The sequence below is a fragment of the Cydia amplana genome, chromosome 22 (assembly GCF_948474715.1).
Source record: "Cydia amplana chromosome 22, ilCydAmpl1.1, whole genome shotgun sequence".
In the NCBI taxonomy this organism is placed as follows: Eukaryota; Metazoa; Arthropoda; class Insecta; order Lepidoptera; family Tortricidae; genus Cydia; species Cydia amplana.
In genome coordinates this window covers 2,042,550-2,062,400 of record NC_086090.1, presented here as the reverse complement: position 1 = coordinate 2,062,400, position 19,851 = coordinate 2,042,550, and the positions used below count along the sequence as shown (strand labels likewise).

The 19,851-nt window shown below is 39.5% G+C and overlaps 1 protein-coding gene across 1 annotated transcript; it reads right to left on the bottom strand.

Moving 5' to 3' along the window:
- Window positions 1-673: 673 nt before the first annotated feature.
- On the bottom strand, window positions 674-19,619 carry LOC134658408 (adapter molecule Crk). The gene is made up of 7 exons (XM_063514092.1): window positions 19,110-19,619; window positions 13,341-13,463; window positions 11,850-12,090; window positions 6,670-6,798; window positions 5,005-5,112; window positions 2,815-2,910; window positions 674-817 (listed from the first exon to the last, which is right to left on the bottom strand). The coding sequence occupies exons 1-7, from the start codon at window positions 19,157-19,159 to the stop codon at window positions 713-715; spliced, it is 852 nt and encodes a 283-aa protein (XP_063370162.1). The 5' UTR covers window positions 19,160-19,619; the 3' UTR covers window positions 674-712.
- Window positions 19,620-19,851: the final 232 nt, after the last annotated feature.

Sequence of the window (19,851 nt, the reverse complement as noted above, 5' to 3'; positions counted from 1 at the left end):
TATATTTGCGGCTTAGTTGTATTTTATAATTGTTGATGTGTTTTTTTTTTGCTGTATAAATTCCATGTTGACGTGTAAAAGTGCCCTTGTGGCCTATTTGCTGAATAAATGTTGATGTTTGATGTTTGTTTATATATTATTGCCGACATACCGACTAGATCGGGGGTTCCAAATGACGGCTCGCATGTGGCCTACATGTGGTCACCTCGGAGCCTCGGATTTATACCTACGCGTCGCACACCGCATACGGTACAAAGCCAGTAGGGCTGCCACACGCTCTCACCACCGGATGTAATTATTAATAGCTCCAAGTGAGCTGTTACATAAATTTTACCTTTAAACGAGCAATTCTTGTATAAAGTGTCATTCAATAGAACTTGCTAACTATGTAAACAAACCGCCATACTAAAATTGACATTGAATGTCAATTTACTAGTAACTTTTGTTTACATAGTTAGCAAGTTCTATTGAATGAATATATATATATATATATATTATATATTTTGGGATCTCGGAAACGGCTCTAACGATTTCGATGAAATTTGCTATATGGAAGTTTTGTGGGGCAAAAAATCGATCTAGCTGGGTTTTATCTCTGTGAAAACGCGCATTTTTTAGTTTTCATATGTTTTCCGAGCAAAGCTAGTTCTCCCAGATATTGATTATATAATATTCGGTAAGTATGTTGAACACATATGCCTGCAAACACTGCTTAGCTGGTGGGTTCGTCGAGGAATTCCACGTAGGTGAAGGGGAAGTGTCCCGTCCGGCCGTTGAGTTCCCCCTCCCACTGCCCGTTTATGTTCATACGGGTTACCTGACCAATAAAACATATGTATTAGAACATTTCAGAGATTACAACATATAGGTAAACCAGAACTTTGGGAGTATTGTCATGAGGGCGCTCGTTTTGAATTTTATATAGCAACAATTTGTATAGTGGGGACAATGGAAATTGGCAGATGATTTTTGTTTTAGTCCGACAACTTTAATAAGTGCGAAGTTTGATGTTTGGATATTTCTTCGGTTTTTACGCTTAAATGGCTGACTCGATTTAGATAAAATGAATAGCGTAAAGTCAATAAGTAACGCAAGATTTATAAGTAAGAATTTATATAGATAATTTTACAAATAACATTATTACAAGACATCAACCAAATGGTGACGACCTGACTATAGTGACATTTAATATGTTATGTTTTTTAATGGAAGAAATTTCTCTCCCGCACGTTTTTTTCCAATAAATAACTATATACACTATTTACAACTTTTTTCTCTGTAAAATCTAAAACTTTCGGCATGATTATTGCAGTCTAATAATAACTCACACGAAACTAGACAAAGCAATGTTTACATTGTCAATATTCACAACTATCATAGAGGGTAGATGTTGTCTATTATTAAAATTGTTGCCATTGCTAGAAATTAGTACCAACAAATTTCCGTAACATGGCGCACCCTCAATAGATCCTGGTTCACCTATACCTAGTACCTGTGGAAGCTGTGAAAAATTTCAAAAATTGTCGAAATTTTGCAGGAAAATTTTGCAAGTAATGAAGGAAGTTCCCATTTTAGATTAAAAATTTCGTCACCCATACAAAAATGTGAGCAGTTTCTTATGTTGTGTATTCCACCTGTCCAATGTGTGTTTTGTCTCACATTTTGCTTGAGAGAGAGAGAGAGAGAAGCGAGACATTGGACAAACATATTGGATAGAAGGAATACCACCCTTAGTTAGGATGGTACGAGTATTCGACCTCTCCAATGTCACTTTCCAGGATTGTCATAAAACAAACCTAACCTAACCTGACCTATCTATAGGATAACCTTACGAAAATCCTGAAAAGTTAACGGTTTTATGACTAATGATAATATGACAAACAATACATTATGGTTTAAAACTAGAGATGCACCGGATATTCGGTTACTATCCGGAATCCGGCCTATCCGGCCCTTATTTTAATATCCGACCGGATACCGGTACTCGTTTATAATTTTAAAACAATTTAAACATTCTACTCACTTCCACGCGCACTCATTTCGAACCTAGAAATGAGTCCGCGCGAATGTTCACTATGAAACAGGTCAAAACCTGCACAATGCGCACCTAAGAAACCGAAATGTATGTATAGTTCCGCCGGCCGAATATTCGGCCGGTGATCTGCCGAACATCCGGTATCCGGCCAAACAACTATCCGTTGCATCTCTACTTAAAACTTTAACTGGGAAAAGCGGCCAAGTGCGAGTCGGACTCGCCCATGAAGGGTTCCGTATTTAGGCGATTTATGACGTATTAAAAAAAAACTACTTACTAGATCTCGTTCAAACCAATTTTCGGTGGAAGTTTACACGGTAATGTACATCATATATTTTTTTTAGTTTTATCATTCTGTTATTTTAGAAGTTACAGGGGGGGGACACACATTTTACCACTTTGGAAGTGTCTCTCGCGCAAACTATTCAGTTTAGAAAAAAATGATATTAGAAACCTCAATATCATTTTTGAAGACCTATCCATAGATACCCCACACGTATAGGTTTGATGAAAAAAAAAATTTTGAGTTTCAGTTCTAAGTATAGGGAACCCCAAAAATTTATTGTTTTTTTTCTATTTTTGTGTGAAAATCTTAATGCGGTTCACAGAATACATCTACTTAGCAAGTTTCAACAGTATAGTTCTTATAGTTTCGGAGAAAAGTGACTGTGACATACACGGACAGACGGACAGACAGACAGACAGACAGACATGACGAATCTATAAGGGTTTTTTGCCATTTGGCTACGGAACCCTAAAAAGGGACCCCGATGACTTACCCTTACGATGTCTCCCTCTTCGAGACGCAGCGCGGTGCGGTCGTACGCGTTGGGCACGCGCGTCTGCCGCACGCGCGCCAGGGCCGGCAGGATGCGCTGAAACACACGTTAGTTTAACAACGTTATACTTGGCAAAATCATAAGGCATCGTGAACGTCAGCTGCCGCTCCGTCGACTGAGGAACGGTTAATCACCAAAATAATAGCTATTTTGGTAGCTTAGTTCGCAGTTCATAACTTGTAAATTGCACAAAAAAAATTGTTATAAGAATTTAAATTCTATAAATTCATGAGTTCCAAGATAGATACCAAAACCATCCTCAATCTTTAAAACTGTATGTTTACGAAATTCTAAGAGTAAATGATATTTTATTAATTTATTTTTCGTTGTTTCTTCTCGACAACATTTTACCAGTGTAATATATATGGATCGTTTTTTTCCCTACTACATATATCTAAAGTGTCATTATAGAAATTGCTAACTATACTGGGTCAACCAAATCAACACAGTAAATCTCAATCAATCTGGGTCTGGGTCAATCAAAACAGTAAATAAAAACAAAAAAAAAACTATACTCATCCTTTTCTTTTGGGTGCTAGTACTAGTGTAAGAGAAAGATAGTACGATTCTCTGTCTATGTTTGAAATCAAACAGACCTTTGACACACTATATATCACAAACCGCCACGTTGAAATGGTATCTGAATGAAGAATTAACTAGTGACTTTTGTTTACATAGTTAGGAAGTTCCATAGAATGATACTTTAGGCATAGGGATTGCAATCCGGTCCGGCGGATCCGGTAATCCGGCCGGATCCGGCACATTATTCAAGCTACCGGATCCGGCAAAATTCACCGGATCCAGTCTCGGATCCGGTAAAATGAAACAAAGATATTAAAATAACGCTAAAATTTAAAAGTTCTAGCCAATATTCGAACGTCGCTCGACGCGCGCGATATAATTATGCGGTGCGGCTGTGACGTTGCCGTTCTATTTTCTCGCTCGCAAACAGCAACACAACAACTTGTTTGTTAGTTGACGCTAGTCTTCAAGCCGACGAAATATGTGTCGTCGTAGTGTTGAGATTCCCGTGCACCGTAAGTACTGAATTGTTTTACATATATTCAATTAATTGTGTTGTTACATTGTAATTAAATGTACGTGTTGTTTCGTTTTATTTTGTATAAACCATTATAACCCAGTTATAATAAAGTGATACCTGCATTTAAAATAATATAATGAATAAATATTTAATTACAAAACTTCATTCAGCACTTCAGCAGTTAAGTTAAATGTTTTGTCGAATTAAAAGTAATCAGAGGAATATATGTTGAATTGTTGACTTTTGACGACCGGTCTGGCCTAGTTGGTAGTGACCCTGCCTGTGAAGCCGCGGTCTTGGGTTCGAATCCCGGTAAGGGCATATTTGTGTAATGAGCACAGATATTTGTTCCTGAGTCATGGTTGGTTTCTATGTATTTGAGTTTTGTATATTATATATATCGTTGTCTGAGTACCCACAACACAAGCTTTCTTGAGCTTACCGTGGGGCTTAGTCAATTTGTGTAAATATGTCCTATAATGTTTATTTAAAATGATGTTAACTTGTTATGCTACTAAATAAAGCTGGAAAATATTTTGTGAATAAATGTTTTAATGTATACTTGTAAAGTGTCATTCAATAGAACTTGCGAACTATGTAAACAAAACTTACTAGTAATTTGACATTCAGTGTCAATTTTAGTATGGCGGTTTGTTTACATAGTTAGCAATTTCTATTGAATGACATTTTATAGGTATGCACGTTCATTGATTTTATTTGCTCAAACTAAAATGGTTGAATTAAAAGCACCTTTTTGAGGGAAATGCGGGTTGGGCTATAGATATTTTAAGAGAACAAGAAGATTTTAATTTGTGACACTGATTATTGTAATAAGACTTAGTGGTTAAGTAATAAAAACGTTAATTTTTGAAACTTAAAACAGCCGTTTTATTAATCCATTAAAAAGTATCCTTAACTTCGCATATAACATTAAAAAAACATAATAAAATACGTGACTTGATGAATTTTTTATCCGCAATACCAATCCGGCCGGATCGCCGGATTGAGGCCAAAATCCGGCCGGATCCGGCCGGATTCAAAACCAGACCGGATTGCAATCCCTATTTAGGCATGTACTCCCATCATACCTGCATGTTGGTCCGCTGAGGGTTCCTGTTGTTGGTGGGCGGACTGGGCGGGTCGCCCAGCTGGGTCAGACCCTCCGTCACTATGGGAGCTCCCGACGCCTCCAAATTCTACAAAACACATTCAATATTTTAATAACAAAACTTCCGTGAGACAAAGACATAGTAAATATATTAAAAACGGGTCACTCACGTATTTTAAGTCGAAAAACGCTCGACATGTTTCACTTCGTACCGAGAAGTGTCATCAGGAGCTTGCGTTTACGGTGACGGACCGGCGTAAACGCAAGCTCCTGATGACACTTCTCGGTACGAAGTGAAACATGTCGAGCGTTTTTCGACTTAAAATACGTGAGTGACCCGTTTTTTAATATATTTACTACATTCAATATTTATTTTAATCACTGCAATCAGATTTCAAACACTGCATAGCTCAAAGTTCGCTTCATACTCAAGAGAATAAACCGTCAACAAATCACTGCCGAAAAGAGTTGAAGAGCGTAAGTCGAGCCAAGTGGCATTGTTTTAAAGCAAATAAAAACCGGCCAAGTGCGAGTCGGACTCGCGCACGGAGGGTTCAGCACCATCAACAAAAAATAGAGCAAAACAAGCAAAAAAACGGTCACCCATCCAAGTACTGACCCCGCCCAACGTTGCTTAACTTCGGTCAAAAATCGCGTTTGTTGTATGGGAGCTCCACTTAAATCTTTATTTTATTCCGTTTTTAGTATTTGTTGTTATAGCGGCAACAGAAATACATCATCTGTGAAAATTTCAACTGTCTAGCTATCACGGTTCGTGAGATACAGCCTGGTGACAGACAGACGGACGGACGGACAGCGGAGTCTTAGTAATAGGGTCCCGTTTTTACCCTTTGGGTACGGAACCCTAAAAATGTCCCTATTTGTGACGCAGAAAGTTGTCGTGTCTTGTCAATAGGGATTTAGGGATTATCACCCGAAACTCTGCGTAGGGGGCGCCACTCCCACAATAAGTCACAATCTAAGGGCAAACGAGAAAGTCGAAATTTTGTTATCTAACCTCTATCACTCGTGCAGTCATTATATTCGAGCGATAAAGAGGCAGTTAGCCGAGTTTCGATTTCGCGTTTCGCGGTAGGCCCTTTGTAAACAAACCGCCTTGATGTATCAATGTCATATTTGATTTTCTGTGAAAACTTGTAAAAACAGTTTAAGGTACAGTATGTATCAGTTATTCTATGGTTTACTAAAGGCGCTAGTGCTGCACTCTGGCGGCAAAACAGTGCAGTAATACTCCCTATATACTAGTAAGAAACTTGGCAGCTCTCAGATTGTCCAAAATGTTAGATATAACATGTAGATGTAGATGTAAAAAAAAAATGTACTACAGCAATTCGGAACACTTTGCCATTTCGCAATGAAGCAATAATGTAAATATAGATATAATAAGTTCTGTAAATATAGTTGTAAGGTTATTTAATTTGTATGTCTGTAATAGGCTGAAAATGGAGACACTGACTATAGAATAAGATCATTTATGTATACCCATTTCTTTACAAATAAATATATTTCATTTCATTAGATGTAGTGTAGGGACGCCCGGCCGGAAGCAGGCGGGCTGTCGATCGCGTGTCGCGTTCATTCAGCCCAGTTCCCTGGAGTTAGAGCTGAACAAGATATAACATACCCTTTGCACATACGGTACGGGGATGGACCCAGTCCTGCCCTGGTTGTTGCGCGCCGTCCACCACTGCTCCTCGTCACGATTGATGACCATGAGACGCTCACCGCGTCTAAAGGGTAAGTCGTCTGGGTCCTGAACAAAACAAGTTTTATTTCAGAACTACGCTTTCTGATATCTCGACCCATTTTATTTCTCAAGTTTCGAGAAATCTCGAGCCCAAATTCTCGAGTTTTCTCGAGTCTTTTTGTAGAAACTGTAAAATTTTGTTAAAATAAAGGAACGAAATAATGTTTATCGTACAATTATGGTTAGAAATACGTAACAAAAATGAATTTCTTCTTTCAAACAAACAATAGTTCATTACATACCTAGGGAGGCGAATTCGTGAATGCTCTAGACTAGATCGCAGGTATAAATATGCGATGTGGGGCTTTACGAATTACCGCCCGTGGTTTGTCTAATGTTTTACGTCTTGCCTTGGCCAGGAAGTGAGATTTTCTCCTCGCGTAGCGTAAAAATGACGTAAAAATTATAAATTTACAAGATTCAGAACTCATCTTCCTCGCGTTGTCACGGCATTTTGCCACGGCTCATGGGAGCCTGGGGTCAGCTTGGCAACTAATCCCAGGAATTGGCGTGGGCACTAGTTTTTACGAAAGCGACAGTGCCATCTGACCTTCCAACCCAGAGGGTAAACTAGGCCCTTATTGGGATTAGTCCGGTTTCCTCACGATGTTTTCCTTCATCGAAAAGCGACTGGTAAATATCAAATGATATTTCGTACATAAGGTCCAAAAAACTCATTGGTACGAGCCGGGGTTTGAACCCGTGCCCTCCGGATTGCAAGTCGCACGCTCTTACGCCTCTTACCGCTAGGCCACCTTCGCTTAAATTACAACTTTTGTTTTTTTTTTAAAGATTACAGCTTCGCAGATTTGTCATATATATTTTTCGTGCTAATGGGTATTTACCGAACTCCCAATCCCAACATAACCAACATAACTGTGTTTCATTTCATTTTTACGTAACAAATATACGCTATACCTTCTATGCAATTAAAACCTAAACCCCGGGAATTATATATTACACATACATTTTAATTATCTAATTATATGGGAATCCCCGACACGTATAGTAAAAACACATTATCATAATTATGGAAACCTACTCGATACACTCCAGGAAATATTATACATAATAATATAGCCCATATAGGGAAAGTGTAGCTAGATAATCTATGGTAAACCTTACACATAAAATTATGTTGAAGGGTAATTTATGTAATTTTATAACTTTAAACGAGCAATTCTTGTATATAGATCTCGGAAACAGCTCTAACGGATTTCGATGATATTTATTTATATGGGGGTTTTCGGGGGCGAAAAATCGATCTAGCTAGGTCTTATCTTATCCCTGGAAGCAAAGCTCGGTCTCCCGGTGTCAACTTTTTACGGAAAAACCACTCAAACGAGATCGGTTAAACCGATTTTATTTTTGCATTGATTTGTCTGCAAACATGATGGGTGTCTGATCAATGATCATAATTCCGGTACATTTGTACTAAACTTCTCATCGAACAGAAAGTTTTCCAGGTCATTAGATCGTAACAGATGGTGGAGGAAGTCGCACGTGTTTGTTTATTTTCGGCCCACGGGAGGAAAATGATTAGTGTTAGTCACTAGTCAGCAACATTCCGGGAGTGTAATAATAGTTATTAGGCCATATAGTTTTCGGAATATTAAATATCAGATAAACATCTGATTAATATCAAATATCTGAGATATTTGATATTAAATAATCAAATGTTCAGACATTTTGAACTGCACGTTCAGATATTTTTGAGCACCTCGGCCGCTATAATGTATCTGATGGCGACTATACATGTCATCTTTAAAACATACGTCACACTGTGGAACGAGAACATACCCTTGTAGAACTATTATATAATCTGTGCTCTTGTGGTTGACTTGAAAATTTTCGGTTTTTCGATGACAAAAAAAGCGGCCAAGTGCGAGTCGGACTCGCCCATGAAGGGTTCCGTATTTAGGCGATTTATGACGTATAAAAAAAAACTACTTACTAGATCTCGTTCAAACCAATTTTCGGTGGAAGTTTACATGGTAATGTACATCATATATTTTTTTTAGTTTTATCATTCTCTTATTTTAGAAGTTACAGGGGGGGGGGGACACACATTTTACCACTTTGGAAGTGTCTCTCGCGCAAACTATTCAGTTTAGAAAAAAATGATATTAGAAACCTCAATATCATTTTTGAAGACCTATCCATAGATACCCCACACGTTTGGGTTTGATGAAAAAAAAAATTTTTGAGTTTCAGTTCGAAGTATGGGGAACCCCAAAAACTTATTGTTTTTTTTTTCTATTTTTGTGTGAAAATCTTAATGCGGTTTACAGAATAAATCTACTTACCAAGTTTCAACAGTATAGTTCTTATAGTTTCGGAGAAAAGTGGCTGTGACATACGGACGGACAGACAGACGGACAGACAGACATGACGAATCTATAAGGGTTCCGTTTTTTGCCATTTGGCTACGGAACCCTAAAAATCGTCAAATTTGGGTGGGATAGTCTTGAACAGAAACCGATACACAATATCCTTTTTCTTAATAATGGACGGCAAAGTCGACGTTGCCGGTTAAAAAATAGGTCACGAAGTGCGTAGTTTATGGTCATTCAAAAAATTAAAAAGTTAAAAACATTGCAGTCTCGATTTCGGGACTGCAATGTCGCATACAAATTCCATTATTTAACGAGTTCCAAACTTTTTAAAACTTCAAATGGCCATATCAAATGAAGGCATAGGTCCCTTAAACAGCCAAACAGATGATCAGTACTTATTATTATAAAGCCTATAACAGACTATCGCACCGCACCGCGACCTTGGAGCGTCGCACCCATAAGTGAGAGCGAGAAACAGATATCTCTTTCTCACTCTCACTTATGGGTGCGACGCTCCAAGGTCGCGGTGCGGTGCGATAGTCTGTTACAGGCTTAATGTTGGTACCGCGACTATTTAGGTGTCTCAAATAGTTTGGCGTATTTTCAGCAGAAAAATACACTTCTTTTTTTTTTAAAGGCGGCAAGCTAATTTTTTTAATGGTTGTACTTTTTTCTGTGAAAATTAATGGAAAATTAGAACGTTGCTTCTGTAAGTTCTGTAAAATATTTCTATTTCTTGCACCATTTTTGAGAAAAGCACTATATATGACTCGGCTGGAAGGCTACTTGCTGGCTTCGGATTCAATTAAACGGACTCCCAAGGTCGTCCGTTTAAAACGAATCCTCAGCCTACAAGTAGCTACTTCCGAACCTCGACAATAATGTACTATTAAAACCTCATACATTTAGGACACTAAGGACAAAGGGACAAAGTCACCCGCCGCGTGACGCGATGTTCGCGATAAACTCGAAAACTACTGAACGGATTCTCATGTGGTTTTCACCTATCTATAGAGTGATTCTTGAGGAAGGTTTAAGAGCCAACAGGAGCTAAGATTTAAATATTTTAGGTAAATATACCCGGCTCGCTAACGGAAGCGGCTCCTAAAACTAGTGCGATAAGGACAAGGCGAAAAATCGTGCGTAAAAATCTCAAAAATCGAGGTTTCGTACTCGACTGTTTCCTCCTCCAAAACTTAACCAATCGTAACCAAATTTGGAAATCTAAATGATTATGACATTATCTGTGTTGGACCGTTTTGCTTTTTTGACTAATTGATATCAGTTTTGAATAGCACGCCTCCCATTGCAGCATAGTCAATTAGGCCATTTTGGCAATTTTTGAAGGGCTCTAGCGCCTTAAAAAACAAAAATATCAAAAAAAGCAAAACGGTCCGACACAGATATTGACAATATTAATCTGTGTTGAAAAAATCATTGCTCTAGCTTCAAAACCCACGGAGGAAACAGTCGACTACGTTTGTATGGAGAAATGACCACTCCTGTTGGCTCTTAAGTGTATAATTTGTAATGTGTAACCCGTGCGAAGCCGGAGCGGGCCACTAAATCACTACATAGTATAAAACAAAGTCGCTTCCCGCAGTCTGCCCCTATTCCTATGTATGCTTAGATATTTAAAACTACGCAACGAATTTTGATGCGTTTTTTTAAATAGATAGAGTGATTCAAGAGGAAGGTTTATGTATAATTTGTTAACCCGTGCGAAGCGGAACCGCGTCGGACCGTCGGCGGAGACGACGCGGTTTATTATGTAGTGGGCGTTTGTGTGTATGTTTGTTCGCGATAAACTCGAAAACTGCTGAACGGATTCTCATGCGGTTTTCACCTAACTATAGAGTGATTCTTGGGGAAGGTTTAGGTGTGTAATTTGTAAAGTGTAACCCGTGCGAAGCCGGAGCGGGCCGCTAAATCACTACATAGTATAAAACAAAGTCGCTTCCCGCAGTCTGTCCCAATGTATGCTTAGATCTTTAAAACTACGCAACGGATTTTCATGCGGTTTTCACCTAACTATAGAGTGATTCTTTGGGAAGGTTTAGGTGTGTAATTTGTAAAGTGTAACCCGTGCAAAGCCGGGGCGCGTCGCTATAAAGTGTACTAAAAAAAGCACTCACGTTGCCAACGAAGTCGAACCGCGCCACCACGACCTCCAGCACCTGGTGCTGCTGCGGCGGCGCCTTGACGCTGGCCTGTGGCAGCGGCCGCACCAGCGGCGTGGTGTCCAGGTTAGTTAGTTAGTTAGTGTTTCTGGGTATTTTCCGCAAATCGACAACCATTGTGCCTATTTTGCGTGAAACGAGGTGGCGCTACTCTAACCACCCCAGCTCCTCCATGAAACCTAGCAGTGTTTTCAGGTTGCTGACTGCCTCTTTTAGTGTGCTCGGAGTTCCTAGGTATTTGTTCCTGTATGTTTCTACCTGTTTGCAGTCCAGGTAGTGGAGATGGTAGAACGACAGCAGCGCCGGCATGTCCGCTAACAGCTGGTCCCCGATGCGGAAGCGCGTCGGACCGTCGCCGGAGACGACGCGGTTTATTATGTAGTGGGCGTTTGTGTGTATGTTTGTTCGCGATAAACTCGAAAACTACTGAACGGATTCTCACCTAACTATAGAGTGATTCTTGGGGAAGGTTTAGGTGTGTAATTTGTAAAGTGTAACCCGTGCGAAGCCGCTATAAAGTGTAATAAAAAAAAGCACTCACGTTGCCAACGAAGTCGAACCGCGCCACCACGACCTCGAGCACCTGGTGCTGCTGCGGCGGCGCCTTGACGCTGGCCTGCGGCAGCGGCCGCACCAGCGGCGTGGTGTCCAGGTAGTGGAGACGGTAGAACGACAGCAGCGCCGGCATGTCCGCGAACAGCTGGTCCCCGATGCGGAACCGCGTCGAACCGTCGCCGGAGACGACGCGGTTTATTATGTAGTGGGAGACGCGGTCGTCCTCTCTGTGGAGGAAGAAGTAAGATCTAATAAAAAAATACCTGACAAAAATGACATCTTCGATAAGGTGTGTTGGCATAACTTTAAAAAAACAAGTACATATCTACCAAACTAGAAGCAGAAATGCTGTAGCAATAGGTAATAAGCAAGATGCATTCGTAAGCATTGAAGTAGCGTAAGTGTTGCTAAAGTATGAAGTGCTTTTGGTTTAGTAGATATCAGTGTCTTTTTTTTAATACCACATAGGTGCCAAACAAGCATACGGGCCGCCTGATGGATAGCAGTCACCGTAGCCTATGAACGCCTACAACACCAGAGGTGTTTCAAAATTACCCCATATTAACGAAGTTAAATTAACATCGGCGACGTCGGCGTATGTTACAAGTTTTTATCGATGACTGTATACTTTCCTTTTAACAGGCAACTAAACTACATAATACTCATCAATGTTAGCACTTTGTTCAATTTGTAAAAGTCATATTCGTATGAATAAGGAAATATAAATTACATTTATGATATACATTATGTTTTTAATTATTGCGAATCGGTATTGTGTTTTCCTCGACATCGTACGTCATACTGGATTTTTTTTAAAGTAGCGATGCAAATGATGCAATGCACATTGGGTTGCTAACATTCTGATTGTGACTGTTAGACTATTTTCATATTACGTCACTGAAAAAAAAAATCCAAACCGTGACAGACTTCTGACCAGGAAGACCCCGCTTTCTGTCTTGCTGAGTAATAGTCAAGTGGCCTCCGGTCGGGACCGCCGAAATACCAGCTATGCTAGATAGATGACATTTACTGCCACGTTACATGGCGACCCTGCCTTCAAATATGTTGCTCACTAACCTGACGCACAGCACGTAGTCGCCGTGTATCGTCGTTGAGTCCCTGACCAGGAAAACCCCGCTTTGATCAGAAAGCGGGGTTTTCTCGGTCACTAGTATCAACTAGTGACCCGTCTATCATGGGCTCCTAACACGCTCGGTGTGATGTGCTAGGCAGAGGATTTTCCCTCTTTTCTCTTTCATTAATTAGTAATAGTAAATTAGTAATTACCTCACGCACAGCACGTAGTCGCCGTGTATCGTTCTAGAGTACCTGACCAGGAAGACCCCGATTTCTGTCTCGCTGAGCAATAATAGAGTGGCCTCCGGCCGGGACCGCCGAAATACCACCTGTGCTAGATAGAGGACATTCACTGCCACGTTACATGGCGACCCTGCCTTCAATTATGTTGCTCACTAACCTGACGCACAGCACGTAGTCGCCGTGTATCGTCCTGGAGTCCCTGACCAGGAAGACCCCGCTTTCTGTCTCGCTGAGCAATAGTCTAGTGGCCTCCGGTCGGGACAGCCCGCCGAAGTACCAGCTGCAACAAGACAATCAGTGTAAGTTTTACAGTCTTAGGGCTACCCCACAATAGCGGCTTTTGAGCGTCAGCGTCTAGTCAGCGCTATGGAAATTGGCGTCTCTGCGACAACGCTACGTCGAGCAGCAGCCATTGACTAGACGCTGACGGAAGACGCTAGTGTGGGGTCTCTCTTATGGCGTTATACATAGTCAAATCTAACAAACAGTTGATAAATCGTTTGTTTGTTTGTTAGAAACGGACAGAATTTTACAGTTTTTAGGGTTCCGTACCCAAAGGGTAAAAACGGGACCCTAAGACTCCGCTGTCCGTCCGTCCGTCCGTCCGTCTGTCACCAGGCTGTATCTCACGAACCGTGATAGCTAGACTGTTGAAATTTTCACACATGATGTATTTCTGTTGCCGCTATAACAACAAATACTAAAAACAGAATAAAATAAAGATTTAAGTGGGGCTCCCATTCCCATACAACAAACGTGATTTTTGACCGAAGTTAAGCAACGTCGGGCGGGGTCAGTACTTGGATGGGTGACCGTTTTTTTGCTTATTTTGCTCTATTTTTTGTTGATGGTGCGGAACCCTCCGTGCGCGAGTCCGACTCGCACTTGGCCGGTTTTTTAGGATGTTGCTAAGTTTTATGAATAAGGGAATAGAAATCATATAGTCATTGTCATTGGGCAATCCAGAGTAATTTAGCCTGCCTTTTCCTTAAGGCATATAAGCTCGCTTTTCTAAAATTGGTGGTAATCAAGAGTCAAGAGACCTGATGTTCAGGTGTTAGTGGCCAGTTTCTGTGTATTTTTCGTAGAAAATCCGTTGAACCGATTGTTTATATCCAAGGCTGAAATGATTAGCGGTTCTTTAAACGTTCTCGACCTTTGTGATTAGACACAATTAAAGATGGTTAAGTGTAGTAGCGTATCAACAAACTATTGTTCAAAAAGTGTTTATGGGGTAAGTGTCTTGGAAGTGGAATCCATACAACTTGAATCGAATTATTAAAAAAGTCCAATTGCGGTTAGGTTATGGTATAACAAAAATTCGACTCTCTCGTTTGCGGTAGACCCTTAGATTGTGACTTATTGTGGGAGCGGTGCCCCTGTACGGACGGCGTTAATCAAACAACAGCTTTCGATGAAGATTATGATTTATTCTAATCTAATTGGGCAAGAATGGCAAGATACATGTTTTTAATATGCAATGCTTAAATACGTACTAATTATATATTACACCACACCAGGGATGTTGCGGATGCAGATTTTTTGGCATCCGCGGATGCGGATGCGGATGCGGATATTTAAAGGCTCACATCCGCGGATGCGGATGCGGATGCGGATGTCAAGATTAGGTACTTAGAAAACGTCAAATATTCCATTTTTAGTATTTTGTTATTAAAAAAAAACGAAACGTTTAGTATTTGAGCAAGAATATAGGTGCGTTATATTTAATAAACAGTAACTTGGCCGACTTTTCTGGATCTAGACGATTTCGTTATAGGTAATGACGAAATTACTTAGCACTTACGCCGCCACTAAGACGTTCCTGTACCGACTTGTTCGACATCCGCATCCGCATAAGCTCCGCATCGATTTTATGCGGATGCGGATGCAGATGCGGATGTTGAAAATAATGCGGAAGTTCCGCGGTTGCGGATGCGGATGCGGATTAGGGCTTGCAATTCGAATATTCGAATATTCGAATTTGTCGAATATTCGACCTGTTTTGATATTCGAATATTCGGCCGCTCAGGTTTCGAATATTCGAATATTTTTTATTACTATAAAAAAATCTATGTCATCCGCTGTAGTTACAGTTTCTGTGTGTTTTACGGGTATTTACAGTGAATGAGGAACGGTAGGTACCCAAATACGAAGGAAATAATATTTTTACTGTATTTCTCTCGATAGACTTCGTGAATACAGTGAACCCTAACTCAATTTAAAAGAAAACGAAATAAAAAGTATGTTATTTAAAAGTTTTAAGTTAAAGGGTAGTTCTGTTTATTCAGTACAAGCGTACGTTAAGCGAATTTTTGAAGTCTAAACCAGGGATCGGAACCGGTTTTTTGCAAAAACCTAGAAATAACCATATTTTTTGAATTATTTTATACTCGAAATGTAGGACTCAGTTGTGTTTTTAGGTTACGACTTCGTATTATTAGATTGCCCAATTAGAAATGAAGTAATTAGCAAAGAACGAAAAAATACCGTTTCCGTTCCCATACAAAAAATACCGGTATCCGATCCCTGGTCTAAACCTTGCCACTTATCGCAATTCTCAAATTTAATCATACCAAACCTGCCCAATTTGGTAATCTAACCATGCACCTCTAGCTGACGAATAATCCACCTACCTACTAAAACCTACTAAAATAAATATCTTACATACCTAGGTGTTTGGATGGTTAAAGTTATATTATTTCACGCAACGACGCATTTATAATAAGTTTTATCTAGAAATATTAAATACGTCTAATTTTGGCGTTTTACTTGTTTTTATAAATGTGGGCATCTTATAAATAGTAGGATGATAAAATCTAGTCAATTAAGTGGATTTCTGCCAAATATCCTTAGCTTTAGCAATATGTGAAAAAAGCTTTTGAATAAAACGATAATAAACCGATTTCTCGTTCCTTTTCTTATTTTTTATAATATTCGAATAATTATTCGAATATTCGAATACGTCGTCAGAAAAAGTCGAATATTCGAATATCTGAAAGTTTCGAATATTTGCAAGCCCTAATGCGGATGTTCGCAACATCCCTGCACCACACCCCCTACGCAGAGTTTCGCGTAATATTCCCTATTGTAACGTGAGCTTGACATGCGTAATAGCTACGCGTAATCGTGGCTCAACTCTTATAATGGCTCGCTATAAACCATCACCTCTCCAGCTCTCGACAAGCAACGATCACACAATTTAACCTTAAGTAAACCTCTACCACTAACCGCCACTTTCGCCGATCAGCAAATAATTGCTTTCGATAAAAAGGAAAGTGTAAAGCACTTGTAATATTACATTGCATGTTGAGCCTAACAAATAGCGTGGAATACACGGGATTCGACATGCGAGTTTGTTCACACCACTTTCTCTGTGTTTTAGTGTCATTCCGTTAGCTTTGTAATATCTGCATGTTTAATTAGTAAGTTGGTTAGAGACTTGGGGCGGCGTCTAGATAGAGGGTGCGATCCCGGTTCGGGCTCCTACTTAGTCCAACAAATATCGCTTGCCATCCAGCGCGGCAATGCTGCAAGTATATTTTTTAGTGTTCGACCGAAGATTTGGTTTCGGTTTTGGCCAGTTTCGGCCAAAAACTGTGTTTCGGCCGTAGTTTCGGTTTCGGCCAAAAAACCGGCCGGGCCGAAACTTACGAAATGGTACTTCGTACTATGAAACTATAAACTATGTGACTATAAAGACCAAAAGTTGGGAACAAGTATAGAGTATATAGAAGTTAATTGGTTTATTAGAAAACAAATTTCCCTTATGAGGGCGCCACTGGATGGTCGACGCAGTTTCAATATGTGTATAAAAGCGGTTATGATTTTTTTTAGGATATTTACAAGTCTACAAAAGTTTCGGTTTCGGCCGAAACTAGAGCCAAAGTCGAAGCTTCGATTTCGGCATAAAAACATGTTTCGGTCGGACATCAATATTTTTATTATTTAGCACGTTTGGACAGGGTGGGGGTCGGAATGGGGTTTATAGTATAAGTATATACTTATATAGGATAGTAGTAGTAATGTGATTTGTTGAGGAATTGCAGTGATCCTACGTATCACCAAAAAGAAAACTCATTGAATCTCGCCTTGACGACAGTCTGCTTTAAATCCCAAAGGGGAGTATAGCGTAAACAAAATGTTTACAATGTTTACGTTATTACTTGTTTACATTTGGTGGCGATTAACCTGTCTTCTCTTTCTGGGGCGGTCGTAAAACCGGTTCAGTTAACAGTGATTCAGTTACTATGTCAAATAAGATAGGGTAGACCGAGCCAAAATGGACCACATGGTGAATCGGCTCAAAAAAATCGTTGAATTTTGAAAAATCACATTAATTATGAGCGCACTAAAATTGCCTCGATCTACCCTACAAACCAATGATTTTACGCGGTTTTCACACTGTGCTGCAATATATGTATTATATGGCGGGTTTTTATGTATTTTCCCCATAGATATTTTTTATATGACTATGATGTCACAAATGACGTTATGATGAAGTATGTACTTGAATAATTTCCGCAAGTATGTCATATCATGTGATTCTAATGTGGTTTTTCATACTGTTTTTATAGTAGGCCAGTATCTTTGTATTTTGAATCTTATCACTAGCAAATAAGATATAAAATCGATTGCCTGACTGTGTTAAATGTTAAACACAATTACAGACCTATATATTTGGGTTGCCATTACTACCATATATTTCAAGTGCTGTATTTTTAGATGGCAGACTTTGAATGTAATAACAATAGCTTTTTATTAAGGTCATGTCTGTTTAAGGCAAGTTGGTGAAGATTAGAATTTAGTTTTAGTATGAGTAGAGCAATAGTAGTCATATAGCACGAAAGACCGACTCATGGAGTAAACAACAACTCGAGTTGCGACTACGGGGGAAGAGCAACCTTAACGTAGACCTAATATGCGTTGGGACGACGACATCAAAAGGACCGCGGGGAAGAAGTGGCTCCAGGTTGCATAGAACCGTGACGAGTGGCCTAAAATTAAGGAGCCCTACACCCGAAGGGAAGAAATGGGCTAAAGTGAGAGAGCTATAGACAAAGTTCCTTTTTATCTTAGAAATATGCAAATTTGTCCGCAAACATCCAGAAAGCGCCTGGAAAGGCATCCTAATCCACTGGCATCAAAATTACTGGACAAGATAAACGTGAAGATATACAGCTATAACTTATACACTAAGAAACAAATCAACGTTAATGCCACCACCCTCCCGATTAAAACTCGATTTGTCTGGCCCTTTATCAATGTTCATAAAGATATATAATAAACTACCACAAAATATAAAGGAAGAACATTTATTTATAAGAAAATTAAAAGAAACCTTACTAAACAAAATCTACTACACTGTCGACGAATATTTAAATGATAAGTTTTAAGATGTAATAAGATAACAATTTAACATTTTTATTTGTATTAGGTATAAGTTAGGTTAAGTCATAATGCTATGCTCTTGCAGGGCTCATGTTTGCAACAACTCATTTGTTATGTTATTTAAAACCCATATTATGTACAACATGAATGCAAATAAAGAACTTGAAACTTGAAGTCATATGGAATGGATAAAATATGTTAACAAATAATTTTTAGGGATGTTTCTCTTAAGGTAAGGATGCTTAACATTTTTAGCGGAAGCAAGCCGCCAATATTTAATTTGTACCGAAAACCTTTCCAAAGCAGACAGGAAACTTTACGTAAAAAAGAAAAAAAAACTAGACTCGTCAGTTACAGTTTCCAGTCTATTTTAGATACCCAGTTACGATATAATTCTTACGAACGAGATAATTCTGCCAATTAAAGGCAATCCGACTTCGAATACGAGATAAAGGCACCTGCTCGCGGTAATTAGCCCAATAACCTGTTGGATCGCTCCGCCCGGCGTCCGCGAGCAGATCCACACGTATTCACGTACCTGGACATGTCATTCTGGTCGAAGGAGGCCCCAATCGCCGGATTCGCCATGCCAAGGTAGACTTTAGTCCAGAAAACTTCACAACCCCATTAAATGACCGGAAGCGGCACAAAACCTCAGTCCGTCACTCGCCAGAGCCCTCGGGCTGTCCGCCACCACATTCAGACACAATTTCTAACTTTTACACGTATTTTTATCACAAACTACCAACTCTCCCACAGCCCCAATCACAGGCAATTAGGATTTAGGATTTGTTGTTGCACTTTCTGATCGTGTCATCACTTCATAATGTTCACGTCGGAACACATGTTTCCGCATTCATATCGCGCTGACTAAACGTCTTGGTTAACGCGCACGCCTTCGATATATTCTTCTGAACGTATAAACAAATAGATCTATAATTAAAACTGAAATAAAAATATCTTCCACGGAGACGGAGTCACACACGCGAAGATTCGCTGATGAGCCATAGACAGTATACGTTTTTATTTTTGTTTAATTGACGCATAATGTTCTACATTTCCTTTGGTTATGGTTGGAGGTCTGTGCAATGAAATGTCAAATTATTAGAATTTCTCAAATTAAATTTTTCAACAATTCATTTCATGTGCTTTATTTATTAAGGTTAATCCAATTTTTGGCAGGATATTTAATTATTTTACATATTTAAAGTAATTGTAACTATTTTTAATAGGGCAACACTAATCTCATTACACATCACCTTCGAAATTTTAGTCTATGG

Excerpts from the sequence above, each read along its gene's own strand:
- LOC134658408 (XM_063514092.1), bottom strand. The coding sequence starts at position 19,159 with ATGGCGAATCCGGCGATTGGGGCCTCCTTCGACCAGAATGACATGTCC. Across the intron at positions 12,091-13,340 it reads GACTACGTGCTGTGCGTCAG|AGAGGACGACCGCGTCTCCC; the intron begins GTTAGTGAGCAA and ends CTTCCTCCACAG. Across the intron at positions 5,113-6,669 it reads CCGTACCGTATGTGCAAAGG|AATTTGGAGGCGTCGGGAGC; the intron begins GTATGTTATATC and ends TGTGTTTTGTAG.